This window comes from Macrobrachium nipponense, chromosome 14 (assembly GCF_015104395.2).
Source record: "Macrobrachium nipponense isolate FS-2020 chromosome 14, ASM1510439v2, whole genome shotgun sequence".
In the NCBI taxonomy this organism is placed as follows: Eukaryota; Metazoa; Arthropoda; class Malacostraca; order Decapoda; family Palaemonidae; genus Macrobrachium; species Macrobrachium nipponense.
The window spans coordinates 87,865,494-87,883,378 of NC_087207.1; the positions used below are offsets into that span (position 1 = coordinate 87,865,494).

General features: G+C 35.5%; 1 protein-coding gene across 1 annotated transcript in view; it reads left to right on the plus strand.

Moving 5' to 3' along the window:
- Positions 1–17,223, plus strand: part of LOC135226298 (KRAB-A domain-containing protein 2-like) — a 22,296-nt gene extending 5,073 nt beyond the window's left edge. Inside the window, exons 2-4 of the mRNA XM_064265739.1 lie at positions 16,342–16,360; positions 16,487–16,660; positions 16,849–17,223. Coding sequence (XP_064121809.1) covers positions 16,342–16,360; positions 16,487–16,660; positions 16,849–17,223 — 568 coding nt within the window. The remainder of the gene's footprint in view (positions 1–16,341; positions 16,361–16,486; positions 16,661–16,848) is intronic.
- The last annotated feature ends 662 nt before the right edge of the window (positions 17,224–17,885 follow it).

Genomic DNA, 17,885 nt, shown 5'->3' on the forward strand with positions numbered 1-17,885 from the left:
AGAGATTCTTCTCTATTTTCCGAATAGCGGCTTTTTCCGTGCTACTTAGACAGACTAGTAGAGCGCCTATGGAGGTCATGATCAAATACAGAGCCAAAATTGGTGTATATATTTGAATTTTACAGATAAACTATGATACCATAGTTATCAAAGTCATTAACGATATATATATATATATATACTATATATATATATATAGATATATATATATATATATATATAATATATATATATATATATATATGTCTCTCTCTCTCTCTCACTCTCTCTCTCTCTCTCTCTCTCTTTCTTGAAGCAAGCGAGCTTTCGTCTGGAGCTGCCAGACATCCTCGGGCTGGGAAGCTGAGGGTGGACTGATCTTGAAGCGGTGTCCGTCCTCGTTTATATTTGGAGTTGACAGCAGGGGAACCGCCCCTATGCTGATCTACTATTGGCTGGTGGCGGTAGGTCTTCGTTTTCATTGGTGGCTTGAACCGGGTCTCAAGCCACTTTCCATGCGTTGATGGTTTCGATACTGTAAGTCCTGCAGCCGCCTAGACCTCCTTAGCGGCGCGGTTACGTCGATGGGGGCGTTTCGCTATGCTGTGGGACGTCACGGCTAACTTGATTATGATTGCTGCGGGAGTATCTCGTTCGGGGGCGTCGTCTTCCGTGGAGTTGTCGTGCTCGGTGGTGTCATTGTTGGTGGCAGGTCTTCTCATACTCGTAGGAGGAGAAATTCTTCCTGCGTCGTATTTAGTGTAGGTCTTACTTGCTGGATGAGAAGCGCCTCCAGCAGGCGTAAACCGACGGGCATCAGGGGCCTTCCCGAGATCTTCGTGTTTTGGATGATCACATCCCGGGAGATGGCCTCTTGATGTTTGGTGCGTGCGTGATTTTTGATAGCCCCCTCTTTGGGTCGTGGCACGAGAGTCTCTTCGACAGGCGCTTATTATTATTATTATTATTATTATTATTATTTGGAAAAAACTACTTATCACCAAGGTATATATAATGTTCTATGAAATCCACAGTAATGAAAAAAAAAATGTCAAGAGTTTCGTATATGATTTAAAAACACTTTATAAAGCTTTCGAACCCTTCCCTGTGTTCATCTTCAGTCCAAATGAATGATTTAATCATTCATTTGTACTAAAGATGAACGCAGGGAAGGGTTCGAAAGCTTTATAAAGTGTTTTTTAATTGTATACGAACTCTTTAACATTTTTTTTTATTATTGTGGACTGCTTAGAACATTATTATTATCCTCATTATTATTATTATTGCTGCATCGGCTGAATATATTTCTATAGAGTTTTCTCTATCTTTCTAATAACTATATAAATTGAATGCAGCTGATGCAGCAATAACATTCAACACTGGTTTAACCTAGTATATTATTATTATTATTATTATTATTATTATTATATTATTATTATTGCTACATTTATTTATATAGCGTTCTCTCTATCTTTCTAATAACTGAAAGATAGAGAAAACTCTACATAAACAGAATGCAGTTGATGCAGCAATAACATTCAACACTGCACATTTGAAAGAGTATTTACTATCTTTATGTTATTTATTATTATGTTATTATTATTATTATTATTATTATTATTATTATTATTATTATTATTATTATTATTATTATTATTATTATTATTATTATTATCGAATATAACGGCTGTTTCTACGGCATTTAATTTTACAGAGTAGTTTGTGTTTGTCTTATAACCTCCTCTTCAATATGTAGATGGTAAACCAGGTTTCCAATATCAAAAGTAAAGAACATTACCAACGCAGATTGGAAATGGCCACGTGCTCATTCTACCGATGGATGAATACGCATGCATATATAAATATTAATAAGGTTCTTGCAATCTGACCACATAACAGAAGAGAGCAATTTAATTAATCTTTATGTGGCGCAAAGAGAGAGAACTTTTGCCAAAAGATATCATCACGGTGGGGTAGGAGATTGAGTAATAACAATTAAAACATAACATGCAGATAGTTAGATAAATAGACTTCTGACAGACGTCATATCAAAACCAGAGTGCATAAGAAGGTGGCAGTTGGCAAAAATCTCTCTCTGAATGAAATGGCAACAGAACGAATACAAAAGATATAAAAGGAAAAAAACGCGCCGTAGTTAGCTTTCAGACACTGCCAGGCAGTGGCATGTCTTGTAGCATTGCCAGACGCACGATGATGGTTACCTTTAATCTTGAATCAAATAAAGATTACTGAGGCTAGACGGCTGCAATCTTGAGTTTGTGATGACTGGAGGGTGGGATGATCAGCATACCAATTTACAGCCCTCTAGTCTCGGTAGTTTTTAAGATCTGAGGAAGGACAGGGTTTTAAAAAAGACAAATGTATCTAAACTTCTCTATTTCCTTAATTCGGAAGCATTTTCTGATTCTCTCTCTCTCTCTCCCTCTCTCTCTTTTCCCTTCAAGTCAGAAAATGTGCCCGAATGGCCTCTCATAGGATGTGACTTAGGAAGTATAACGAGAATAACAGCCACATAAACGTCGTTTGTTCCTGAGAGGGTTTGGTGGCACAGGAAACTTCCTCTATGGAAACAGAGACGTTTCATCTTTGGGATGCCCATTTTAGTCTACTTTCCACATGATAAAGATCATATGACAGCAATACAGACACGAAACACTGCTTTCTAAATCATATCTTCCATTATTAAAATGCTTTGTCAAAATATCCTCAACCCATTCCATATAAGTGAAAGCCTGTGTCACCTTTACTGGTGTTAGTCTCATATCAACAGAAGCTAACTTCTTAAATAAGGTGCAAAGGGTCTCTTCAAGTTCAAACTGATTTGCATTCTTATTACGACTTCAGGTGAGACATCAGTCGCAAGGAACCACCTCAATATTTTTTATTTGTTCTGTTCTCATTCGTGTGTGAGGCAAATCGAAAAAAAGTCTAAGTCAGGATTTTAATGCAAATGAACATGAATACCTTTAATGCAAACAGTATCAAGTTAATGAAAGTAATCCAATATGCAGATCTTATCTCTCCCCCACCCTCCCTGTCTGTTTGATAGTCTGTCAGGCTGTAAGTCTGTCAGTCAGTCAGTCAGTCTGGCTGTCAGTTTGTCTGTCAGGCTGTCAGTCTAAATGTCAGGCTCTCAGACTGTCTATCTGTCAGGCTGACAGTATGCCTGTCAGTCTGGCTGTCAGTCAATCTGTCGTCTACTGCCAGTTTGTCCGTCAGGTTGTCAGTCTGAATGTCAGGCTATCAGACTGTCTATCTGTCAGGCTGACAGTATGACTGCCAGTCAGTATATCAGTTGTCTGCCTGTTTGTCAATCAGTATGTCAGTTTGTCTATCATTCTGTCAGTCCATCTGCCAGTCAGTCTGTCATCTGCCTGACAGTCAGTCTGCAATGAAATCGCCACCACAGACTGATCAACGCCCTTGCCTCTCTCTAGTCCAGACGAATGCTCACAACATTACCCGGGACATTCTGACTCAGGTTAGGGACCTCATGAAGTATTTGTTCAGGTGATAACTCGAGTATTTACTCGGATTTGGAGGAGAATTTAGTCAAACACCAGAGTGAAGCCGGTCTATGAGTTTAATGGCCTTCGTCAGAAGACGAAGGACGTTATTATTATCACCACTGAAATGATTATTAGAAGCTGCTATTTTCTTTATTTAAAGGTTTCATGCTGCTCTAATTGTAATTCTAGTGTTTTAATGCATATTAGTATCATGACATCTGTACCCTGTTGTTTGATGATTTAATTAACTAGGATATCATGATGACGACAGTTAGTTTTCAGAACTTTGCGAGGGTGATTGACACCATCACTAGCAAAATAGAATAAAATAAAATAAAAACTGAAAAAAAGGAAAAATGGTAGTATGAGAAGAGATGTTTCAAGAAGTGAAGTCCACATCAAAGTACCTTTTGAAAGAAGATCGACAAAGAAATAGGGGAAAACGAAACCCTTAAGCAGAGACTGAAATAGAAATCTTTCTTTTTCTCTGGTCATTGATTAGAGGAAAATGACATATTCCTCTAATCAGCTAGAAGTATTCCCCGGCGGCCCGTTTTTTCGTGAGGTTAAGCAATCATCGAAATATCAGTTGCATTTAAAAAGTACGATGTAATCTTTTATGAAAATGTAAGGAAAATCATCTAATGAGAAAGAGCCGTACTCATCTTGCCAAAAAAATATATATATATATAAATAAAGAAAGAAAAGAAAAAAAAATATTCCACCAATGGTTTCGTATACTAACAATTACCGAGAGGAAATACTTCTGTTCAGCAAGAGTGGTTGCATCCTGCCTTGTCTCATTTCCAGATTTCCAGGAGAGAGAGAGAGAGAGAGAGACGAGAGAGAGAGAGGAGAGAGAGAGAGAGAGACCTTACCTTACCTTACAGACCTTTACAGTTCGTTCGGGTTGCCCCAGGTCCCTCAGTGTGAGGCGCCTCTAATGTCTACCAGAGAGTTGCTAGTACATCTTCCGGTATATTTGCATCTTCCAATCTTGATGGTCTGGGATGCAGTTTAGATATTTGTCGAGCTTATTCTTAAACACTTCTACGCTCACTCCTGATATATTCCTCAGATGAGCTGGCAACGCATTGAATAGACGCTGCATTATCGATGCTGGTGCGTAGTGGATTAATGTTCTGTGTGCTTTCCTTATTTTTCCTGGTATAGTTTTTGGGCACTATTAATCTACCTCTGCTTGCTCTTTCTGATATTTTTAGTCCATGATATTTTCTGTTATTCCTTCTATCTGTTTCCATGCCTGAATTATCATGTAGCGTTCTCTTCTCTTTCTAGACTATATAATTTAAGGATTGTAGTCTTTCCCAGTAGTCTAGGTCCTTAACTTCTTCTATTCTAGCTGTAAAGGACCTTTGTACACTCTCTATTTGTGCAATATCCTTTTGATAGTGTGGGTACATATCATATTGCAATATTCAAGTGGACTACGAACATATGTTTTATAAAGCATAATCATGTGTTCAGCTTTTCTTGTTTTGAAGTGCCGTAACAACATTCCCATTTTTGCTTTACATTTTGCCAACAGAATGGCTATTTTGATCATTGCATAACTGTTCCTATTCATCATCACACCAAGGTCTTTAACTGCTTCCTTATTTGTGATTGTCTCATTATTAGGTCCCCTATATGCATATAGCTTTCCTTCTCTGTCTCCATAATTTATTGATTCAAATTTATCAGAGTTAAATACCATCCTATTTACCTCTGCCCAATCATATACTTTGTTAAGGTCTCTTTGTAGAGCGTTCCTATCTTCATCACAAGTAATTTCTCTACTTATTCTTGTGTCATCAGCGAAACTACTCACTACCGAATCCTCCAACATTACTGTCTATGTCTTCAATCATAATAACAAACAATATTGCAGCTAGCACACGCCGGATATTACTTGGTTTCATCCGATTTCTCATCGTTTGCAATAACTATCTGTTTTCTGTTGTGTAAAAATTCTTTTAACCACTTCCTACTTATCTACGATATTGTGTTTTCTAATTTTTTTTCTTTGCTAATATATTATGGTCTACTTTGTCAAAAGCTTTGCAAAGTCTAGATAAACCACATCTGTTTCATTTCCGCTTTTCCATATTTTTGAATATGTCTCACGGTGGACTAACAGTTGGGTTTGTGTACTTTTTCCGGGTACGAAACCGTGTTGTTCTATATTAAACAAATTATTTTTTATTAAATGTTTCATAATATTTTTCTTCATTACCCTTTCATACACTTTCATATATGTGATGTTAGACTCACAGGCCTATAATTACTTGCTCTAGTCTTGATCCACTTTTGAAAGTAGGGGTGATATATGCTAATTTGTGCTCATCATAAATCTTGCCTGTATCTACACTTTGTCTTAATAATATTGCAAGTGGCTTTGCGATATAATGAACTACTTTCTTTAACAAAATAGCAGGACTCCATCCGGCCCTGCAGCAGCTCCATTTTTAATTTCATTAATTGCCTGCACAATATCAGCTTCATTAATTTCTATGTCAGCTAAATATTCACTATTTCGTCCCTTACTTCTATATCATTATCTCATTATCTATTCTAGGGGTGAATTCTCTCTTATATCGTTCTGCCAGTATGTTGCAAATTTCCTTTTTTTTCATTCGTTAATCTCCCTTCAATTCTCAGAGGGCCTATTTCTATTCTTCTTTTATTCATCTTCTTCGCATATGAGTATAATAGTTGGGGTTTTGCTTGATATTTAATAGGGTTTTTTCTTCCAAGTCCCGTTTTCATTTTTCTTTTGATTGTATAATCTTTGTTCTGCATTTTCTATCTTACTTTTTAGTTCTATAACTTTCCATGTCATTTTTTCTTTTGCAAGACCTTTTTTCCACTTTCTGATTTTCTGGAACAAGATCCTTCTGTCTCTTGGTATGCATGAAATGATGTTTACTTTTCTTCTTCTGTATATATTTATCCACTATTTTCTCCAATATTTATATAATATCTCCGTATTTACCCTTATGTCATCACTTACGAAAATGTTATCCCAATCTTAGTTAATTCTTCATTAATTCTGACCATTTTATATTTTTACTGTAGAAGTTGTATTTTCATATCCTTCCACTTTTTCATTTCTTGCTTATCTCTATTTTCACTTGCTTTGGAATGAAACTGTAATTCTATGACATTATAATCTGAAAATACTCGCATTATAAACTATTATTTCTTTAACATAATTCATACGTTCACAAATACTAGGTCTAAAGTATTTTCCTTTCTTGTTGCAGGTGATTTATTTGTTGAATGTTGTATTCTAGTAGCATATCTAATAGCTTTTCAAATTGCCTCTTATCTTCTGCACTACTATTACTCTCTTTTTATATGTATAAGTACAACCACAGTCTCCTATTCGTTCTTTCCATTCTACGAAAGGAAAGTTGAAGTCACCAGATAGGAGAATAGTCCAGTCCTTGTGATTTCTACATATATCATCCAATTTTTCAATTATTAAGTCAAACTCTTTAGTATTAGGTCTATATATTACTATGTTCATCAATTTTTCAGATTCAAATTCTACCGCTATTAGTTCACATTCTGAGTTACTTCTATATTTCTCATATATTTTTCCTTGTTTTTTGTCTTTCCCATATATTGCGGTTCCCCCTTGATTCCTATTTTTTCTATCTGATCTATAAGTTTGGAACCCTTTTATTTGATCATCATTCCAGTCTCTTGGGAATACCAGGTTTCACTTCTATTATATGCTATTTTCTTTCGGGGGGGGGGGGATTTTGGGTTATTTTGTTTTCTTCTAAGTACTCTATTTTTCTTTTTGAGAGGCTCGTAACTAAAACCCATGCGCATTTCATCACTATTGATGGTTTTTGCGTGTTTTCTCCCTTCATTTAATATTGGTAGTAAGAAGGATTTTTCCCATGTCTCTTTCCTGTTTCTGGTATGTTTTGTTCTTTTTCATTTCCAGAAATTCTGACATTAAAAAATCCAACTTTTCCATAAATTTGATCTTCCTTCATCATAATTATTCATTTTGTGTCTGAATCTGCAATTTTCTCCGGTGTTTCTGCAATATCTCTTGCATAATAAATACACTTATTATCTCTTTGAGTAGAAATTTCGGAGCTGATGCTTTGAAATTTTTGCTGCACCTCTGCATATCTCATTGGTGGTTTGCTTTTCTCTTTTACCTGATATTCTTGATTTCTCTCTTTATTTGTTTCTTCTTATTTTGGATTTTATTACTTGGTTGGTTATTTATTTGATTATGATTCATGGCTACAGGGTGCATATATTTGCATTTTTTGTCGAACTTACATCCTTTCCTTCTTTTAGGTTTTTACATATTTTTGGATGCAGATCTCTGCAATCATCCCCATAGCCATCTAAGTATGCACATTTACCATATATTTCATAGTTTTGACATACCTTAGGATGTTTGTAGTAACATCTTTCTCCAAATCTGCAATTCCCTCTTTTCAAAAGGTTGCAGATTTTGTCTTTCTTGTCTCATTTTTCCTCTTTCCCGTCATTGTGTAGATCTGGGTAGGAGCCTCTTCGGGATTTGCTTTTCTGTGTCATATCGTAATTTATTTCTTCGTAGGTATGCTGCTTTATTGCCTCATATGTAGTATCAATGAATCTCTGCATCCATACTTTTATCTGTTCTTTGTTTTCCTTATTTTTTTCTGTCATTTCATTTTTGTTTACTTCTCTTCCGTTTTCCTCTTCTTCTTTTTCTTCTTCTTCTTCTTCTCTCCTCTTCTTCTTCATCCTCAAACTATTTGTACATTCAATCTTGATTTAATAACATTGTCTATCCATGATAGACATGTTGAACAAAAAATTCTTGTATCTTTTCTCAAATCTTGCATTACCTCAGCACACTGTGGATGGGTCGGAATGTTGCATGCAGCACATTTTCTGATTAGGTTTTGTGATTGACTATGCTATACCAAACCTTACACAGTTTGCATGCTTTTGGCATTCTTTTTCCTAATGCATCAATTAAGATATTCACAAGATTCACCTTATTCATTTTCTTTGTCGGAATATGTTGGTTTATGTATATTTTCTTTATGAGTCTCTTGACCACTTGGATTTTATTTGGAACTTCTTCAATTATTTTCAAGATGTTTTCATTAGATTTGTTCCAGTTTGAAGGATTATATCCTTCTAATATATCTATGAATGCTTTTGTATCTTTTTGGTTAGGACTGTTGCTGATTTCATAGATGAGAAATGCCAGTTCCCTTCCTGCTACCTCATCGTATTGCGAATCCGCCAAGCAAGCTAAATTACGCCACCTCTTCCCGCGTTGGAACTTACTGCCATCTTGTTCTGATTTCAGTATTACACTTGTTAAACTAACTTAGAAGACGCTTTATCCTACTATTTTTCACACTAATCTTATCACCGATAGTTCACGAAACACTTCTAGATATTTCTCAAATTCTAGTCGTATGTTAAACTTGTGATATCTGTTGATTAATCTGACTTCACGCGGGTACGTCTCACCAAGCAAGATGGCTACTACGAGAGAGAGAGAGAGAGAAATTTCTAGGGGCAGGTCAATTCATTTCTACAATTTTAATTGGATTTTCCAGACATCTTCTTTAATAGTGCTGGTTAACAGTGTATATATATATATATATATATATATATATATATATATATATATTATATATATATATATATATACATATATATATATATATATATATATATATATATAGATATATATATATATATATATATATATTATATATATATATATATATATATATATATATATATATGTATATATATATATATATATATATATATATATATATATATATATATATATATATATATATATATATGATTTCTCTTTGATAATTAATTCAAAAAGTACAAAAGGACAGTCCTCTCTTACCGTGCACGGTCGCAGAAACCTTAACTAGCAATGAAGAAATACAGGAAAAATACGCCCCAAAAATCATGGCACTTCCAAGAAGGTCTACAACCCTCCTTCCTTTCAAGAAGAGTTTCCATCGCCATCCCAGCCGAGAAGACGAGACAGTTTCGCGCATTTGCATTAAATGAATAACACACCTCGAATGTCCCAGCCAGTGGACCCTGAGGGCTTGTTCCCTATGAATAGGGTTCATCTTCTGAATGGTTAGATAATCAGGCGACATCGTCACACTTAAGCCAGATGCGACAGCCGGCAGATATTCTAGTTGGATGCAGTAAACTTTAGGAAAACCGTCGTGCGATTTCACAACCCTCCTAATTCAGTTATAAAAGTAATAATTTATGCATGCTAAGCTTGCAAGCAAGCGTGATTTTTCTGCAATCATTTGTGTATGTATATATGTAATAGTTACATTATTTAATTACAGATAAATTTCATATCTTTGTATATAAACCCACGACCTAAAAGGGGTCATTGGTGAATTAGGAGTGCACTGAGTAATCATAAACAAGACATGAAACTAGATCATGCTATGCCATGCTTGCAGTAGCCTGGTTTGCATTTGGACATATCATCATTTATGTATTTTGTCAACTGATCACAACACCTTCCATGGGAAGCGGTTGACCTGTTAAACCCGCCCAGCGGAAACTCATGACTTCCGAGCCGGCAGGCTACGATTCATTTTATATGTAAATCGCTGAGATAGCTAATGTTGCGCTATCGATGCGATGCTCCCATATAGTCAGTTCACTTCAGATTACTCAACGGAGCGGTCATCCGACCAAACCCCTCTCTATCTTCAGTGATGGAGCTAAGAAATTAAAGTTGTTAAAATTAACTTCATCCGTTTGAGTCATCTCCCTTATTCTAAAGAAGAACCAACTCTACTAGATATCACTCAGACAAGAAGGGAAAGTAGAACCAACAATGCTTACGAACATATATATATATATTATATATATATATATATATATATATATATATATATATATATATATATTATGTTTATATATATATACACACACACACACACACACACACTATATACAATTCAAGCTACAAATGTCCTTTAATATCTAAATTCACTTTACCTCCCAAATGTTATATACATATATGTACCGAAGGGGAATTTTAAGTTGATAACAATTTCGTCCCCCCATGGGATCGAACCATCGTCCAGTGGACGGGGACGAAATCAGGACAGGGACAGTCAGTGACGCTGATGGATGTCGTCACTGACTGTCCTGATTTCGTCCCGTCCACCTGGACGGTGGTTCGATCCCATGGGGGGACAAAATTGTTATCAACTTAAAAAATTCCCCTTCGGTACATATATGAAAATATATTCATTTGGGAGGTTAAGTGAATTTAGATATTAAAGGCATTTGTAGCTTGAATTGATATATGGAAATGGATCACGGTTCGATGTGATAATTATTCATTCACACACACACACACACAACACAACACACATATTATAGTATATATATATATATATATATATATATATATTAATATATATATATATATATATATATATATGTGTGTGACATACACATACACACACACACACACATATATATATATATATATATATATATATATATATATATATATACATATATACATATACATATGTATATATATTATATACTATATATATATATATATATATATATATATATATATATATATATATATATATATATATATATATCAACACACAGACATATTATATATATATATATATATATATATATATTATATATATACATATGTATATATATTATATATATATATATATATATTATATAGTTATATATTATATACATATATATATAATATATATATATATTAATATATATCATATATATATATAGATATATATATATATATATATATAGTGTGTGTGTGTGTGTGTGTGTGTGTGTGTGTGTGTGTTGTATGTACCCATTTCATTAACAGTTTGGAAGAAATTGGTCACGCCTATGTTCGATTTTAGAAAAGGTTTTGTTCGTCAAATGATAATATCGCATTACATAAAAAAAAACCCCCACAGGGAACAGACCAAATGGAGCAATGGAGGACCATAATTAGCCAGAGGTAATAAAACAGATGTAGACAATATTTCCTACCCACATGGGAATAATACTAATAGCTATTATTTATTATTATTGCAGATGACAAGAACGAAGGGCTATTTCGTAATAGCAGTGATATCTACGATACCATCAATAACAATAATAATAATAATAATATTAAGGTAATAATTCACATGAAGAAAGACTAATTATAATGAAAAAAGGCAGCAGTGAACTGCTGTGAAATTTCCACTTGCACATTATAGAGCTTACAAATACTCACGTTGATTCTGTTCTCACTGTTTCCCTATAATAACCAGACTGACAGACCGACCTTTCCTTCACCCAAACCGCTTAATTACCGAAAGCAATTAACAATCTAGTTTCCTCTTTCGACCAGAAATCTGACGTCACGTTCTTTGACGTTTCTATTGTTGGTGCGTTAATTTAACTGCAACCGAGACTCAGTCATTATAATCCTATATAAACAATAGTTTGGTTCTCCAAGAGATTAAGGATTTCATAAGAGTTCTTTCGATCCTAGATTGTACAGTTATGCTCATAAGTTGTTGTTACGTGACTGCACAGGAATGGGATGGAATATAGAATTCAGGCATAAGGCCAAACGCTGCGACTGTGAGGTCATTAAGGGCTGAAAGGGAAATTGAGGACAGAAAGGGTTGAAAGGTGTAACAGGAGAAAAACTTCGAAATTGGCACTATGAAACAGTTGTTAGGAGAGGTTGGAAAGTAACGATAGGAAAGAATATGAGCGGAGATAGTAAAAGGATAAAAGGATGAAAGGCATACAGATAGGGGCCCGAAGGGACGATGCAAAGAACATTAAGTAATGCCTACAGTGCACCGCATGAAGTGCACTGACGATACTAACCCCCCAACGAGACTTGAATACATAAGATTTCTTTCAGAATTAGCTATATCGTTCAAAATTCTCTAACTGGTAACCTAACATGCATCGTATTTATCTCTTATTTCAATGCAAAATCACGTTTGTTCTATAAAATAAGGCCAGAGTATGTTCCATACGCGTAGAATCTATCACGTATCAAAGAGGTCCCTTATCACTCAGCCCCGAGGCGTTCGACGAAAAATAACTTAAAGTAAGGTAATCAGACTCTTCATAAACTAATGCAGCACAATACTAAAAGCTCAACTGAAAAGTGAAAAAAAAAGATTCATAAATTGAAAATAACTAATTAGTTCTAAATCCTTAATTTGTTCTTCGTTTTGAAATTCATAAAAAAAATATCTCTCACTAGAGGAGGGATATATACGACAACTACTGTAATACTGAACATAACTAAAGTAGTAGTCTCTCTCTCTCTCTCTCTCTCTCTCTCTCTCTCTCTCTCTCTCTCTCTCTCTCTCTCGTTATTAGCCTGCTACTCTCTTTTGACCTGGTTTGCTTGCAATCATTATTTTTAACGTTCCTGAGCGGTTCTTCGCAACAACTGCTTAATGAATAAGAATTCCTGTACCAGTCATCGTGTAGGTACCACAATATCAGTTTGTTCCAGAGTAATTGAAATTAGAGAAGTCGCCCTAATTATCAGGCAAGCTAACTTTGACTGGAGAGTTTGGCAATTAAGGTTGACAGGTTTTGATATTTGAGTTTCAATGGACACACACACACACACACACACACATATATATATATATATATATATATATATATATATATATATATATATATATATATATATATATAGTACGCAAGTATAATATATACAAATATATAATTAAGTAAGTACATAGATATATCAACACACACATAAACACACACACACATATATATATATATATATATATATATATATATATATATATATATATATATATATATATATATGTATGTGTGTGTGTGTATCTAATAGGTTATCCTGGAGTTTCCTCCTCCTAAAAATAATTTGACACCCTATTCCAGATTGTGAGATGCAAGATGTTTTGATTAAAAAAAGTTAATACAACTTCGGTGGGTTTAATTAGCAGGTGCTTCTTCTGGGTTTTTTGGAGCTGAAATTGTTCTTTCTTTTTAATTAGAAAAAACTCATGTAAAAAAAATCTATATATTATTTTTATTGAATTTATGGCTGATGAGAGTAACCACCAAAGATTCTTGGTAAGATTAAACAAGAAAGAGTTTTCTGTACAGCGTATAATGCTGTATGAAGCACTCAGTCTCGACCCATGAAACTTTTCAGGCATGGCCCGGTGGTGGACTGCGTTGTTCGCACAAATAGTTGTGCCAGACGCACAATCACGACTAAATTTACCTTATAATACATTACAATTTTCTGTGGCTAAAGGGCTGCAATTTGGTGTGTTTGATGATTGGAGGGTGGATGACCAACATACCAATTTGCAGCCCTTTTAGCCACGGAAAGTTTTTAAGATCTGAGGTCGGAGAGGAAAAAGTGCGGTCGGACAGACAAACAGACATCTCAATAGTTTTCTTTTGCAGAAAACTAAAACGTGTAACAACAGGGAAAGAAAAAAAAGTCCTTTATAAAGAAAATCTTGAAATAAAAAATAAAACAACCTTCCATAATGGTGATAACGCTGATTTTAATAACTTGAATAATAATGTCTTTTTTGGGAAGTCCTACGAGGAACCTAAACATAAGCGAAGTCAGTGAAGGATGCAGACTTATTAGGAGAATTTTAAAAGGGACATGTTTCTTCTCCTCCTCTCTCTCTCTCTCTCAGTGGGGCTGGAGGAAAGAAAGGAACTATCACATCAACCGTGATTCGTATATAACTCATTCGAGCTACAAATGTCCTTTAATATCTAATTCACTCTACCTCGGAATTGACATATTTTTTATATATGTACCGAAGGGGAATTTTTAGTTGATAATAATTTCGTCCCCTCATGGGATCGAACCACCGTCCAACGGACAGGAACGAAATCAGGACCGACAGTGACGTTATCAATTGAACATCATTTCGTTCCTGTCCGTTGGACGGTGGTTCGATCTTATGAGGAGACGAAAATTATTATCAACTAAAAATTCCCCTTCGGTACATATATAAAAATATGTCAATTCTGAGGTAGAGAATTAGATATTAAAGGACATTTGTAGCTCGAATGCTATTATATATATATATATATATATATATTATATATATATAATATACTATTATATATTATAATTATAATATATATAGACATATTAAACACAATTCTACAATAAAAAATATAATTAAAATGATAAATATATAATATATATTATATATTATATATATATATATATATATGTGTGTGTGTGTGTGTGTGTGTGTGTGTGTGTGTGTGTGTATGTGTGAGATTGTGTCGTGTGTGTGTGTATATGTGTCTGTGTATTTATGTGTTTGTGAATCACCGGCCCCTAAATGTGGAGACCTAACAGTTATGAAGATATAAAAAAAAAGTTTAAAGTGAAATCATACTTCAATTCTAAATTTCAGCAGGCAGGATTACAACGCCACTTACCCCCGCCCCTACCCCGCCCCACGCCCCCCCTGTCTTCCCGTCCCCACCAGACCAATTAACTTCTCACCCCGACACCCAAACGGCGCCTTCAGCAATCCTGTCATATTGCAGACCAACCCTCCAACAAGCGTATTGTCTACGGAAGCATTTGTCAACCTGTGAATATCCATCACTTTACGTCAGTCAATTATAATGCTTTAGCCTTCAGATGAATATTCACACTCCCACGCACACACACACACACACAAACACACGCGCGCACACACACAGACACACACATACACACACACACACACACACATATATATATATATATATATATATATATATATATATATATATATATATATATATATATATATATATATACATATATATATGTTACGGCCAAATTCGTGGTCACATTGGTTACGGCCAAATTCGTGGTCAAAGGACCAAATTCGTGGTCACATTGCAAAATGACCTAAATTTCTCAACATTTTGCAAAACGGCCAAGATTTTGTCAGTTTACAAAAATAAACAGTATTATTGTTGGTCCGTTTACAAAATCTCATGCAGCAAGCAGCCAGATGGGAAAAAAGCTTGTCATTCACTTCTGCAAATCATCGATTATAATATTGTTTCATTTACTGGTTCATTTACTCGTTTCCCACTACGGGTAACTGTACTGAATAATTGTTGATCATTCACTTATTACCCCTCTCTCTCTCCACAATAGTAATGGGAGCTGACTGGCGACACTGTTGTCAGTAAGGCATTGCTGAAAGCCAGGAGAAGACGACCACGTAGTACTTTGTGTGCATTTTATTATACTCTAGAATTTGTACAATGGAAAATAGAAAAACTGATTTTTATTCAAAGCTGGTCACGGCTGAGGAAAAGAAAGCATCAAAATACTTCGAGTTTGTTGTACAGAAATGAATACGAACAGATTATGAATCGCTTGGATGAGCTTAAACGTGCTAACATTAAAAAGACTCAGAAAGACTATCGTTTGTTACGAAAATATGAAATTCTTGAGGTCACAGTTGAAGGTATCACCGTTAAGAAATTGCAGAAAAAGGGAACTCATCTTAGATTCGTATGCGCTGAAGATATGTTCGATGTGATCGATGCTATTCATCGTGCAAGTGGGACATGGAGTAGAAACTATTGTCTTTAGGAAACAAGTGAAAAATATGCCTATATGTCAAGATCCCAAATTGAGATTTACAGTTCTGTGAGGAGTGTCATCTGAAAAAAAAAAAAAAAAAAAAAACACTGTACGCAAGTCTGTGACTGTGAAGCCAATTGTATCCAACAGCATGAACTCTCGAGCTCAGGTTAGTAAACAATCACTGGTTAAGCCCGTGATACTAATTTCATTATTGTCATTTCTTGTTGTCATAGGGGAGTGTTTAATACCCTTAGCCTTTGTTCACGATTTTTTGATGTTCTCTTATTTGTAGGTCGACTTGATCGATATGCAGAGCCAGCCAGATGGGAAAACATCGTTCATTCTGAAACTATCAGGATCACTTGACGAAGATGGTGTCTTCGGGCTCTACAGACGAAAACTGCTGAAGAGGTTGCTTTCTACCTCGTTGATATATTCTGTGACAAAGGAGGCCCCATATCCTGCAGTCTGACAATGGAAGAGAATTCTCAAATAAGGTATAGAATAAATTATTTCTGTAAATCTCTCTCTCTCTCTCTCTCTCTCTCTCTCTCTCTCTCTCTCTCTCTCCTCTAAAACTCACAACATAGCAACATTGGGGTTAATGAATCACCCTGTATATGACAAAACCTGATATTCGCTTTTAATTTTCAGCTTGTCAAGGAAGTTCTGATGATGTGGCCAGAGTGCAAGATGGTTCACGGCAAACCCCGACATTCCCAATCGCAGGGGTCCGATGGAACGTGCCAACAGGGATATAGAAGCAATTCTCGCATGTTGGATGAAGGACACAACTCTACACAATGGTCACAGGGACTGCGCTTTGTCCAGAAGAAGAAAAATACCCGCTTTCACTCCGGAATTGGAAGGACACCATATGAGGCCATGTATGGACAGAAGGCTCGTCTTGGTGTTGACGCAACTTCTGTACCAGAGGAAGTCCTGGACGGTATGCAGACGGAGGAGCAGCTTGCAGAGGCACTAGGTGTTGTCAATGAGGTCACAGATACAGGAAGAGACAGGTGTTGAAGAGCAAGAAGAACCATCCGCTGTCATTAACTGCATCTCCTGTGGTAAAAGATATTTTGGTTCAAATGTGTGCAAGGTGTGTGAGAACCCATGTCACTCTTATATAAACTCCGTGTTCTATGATGAATAACGATGCTGATGAGCCTGTGCTTTGTTCCATCTGCAGTCGGAGTCAGAGTATCATACTGAACAAATGAAGGCCAACATAGAATAACAGAAACAAGCCCAAAAAATGATCGCTATTTCTGTGAGGAGATTTCAACCAAGGCCAGCCAAAGTAGGGACACTGTGATGGTTCCTGTCCCATTAGTTGACCGCGGACGTACAAGAGTTTCCTAGTGTGAAGGCAGTTGTTTTTCAGGCATTGAACAATGGCACATATAAGCTTGGTACAAAACACGGCCTGCTTAAACAGGTGTACACTCGCAACCAATTTACTCCATGTCTAGAAAAAAATTACCTTTCGCTAGATGATGTTGTACAGGAGCGGGAAGTAAGCCAGCGGGAAGTAGCCATTGCAGAATCTTGCACTAAGTCATGTATGACCAGACGCTGCAAGGGTTTAAAAAAACTCTGTTTTATGCAACAGCAGATGCAAATGCAGTGCCTCTTGCTCTAACAAGGTCGACACACAAATACATTAACCTTTGATGTATTTTGTA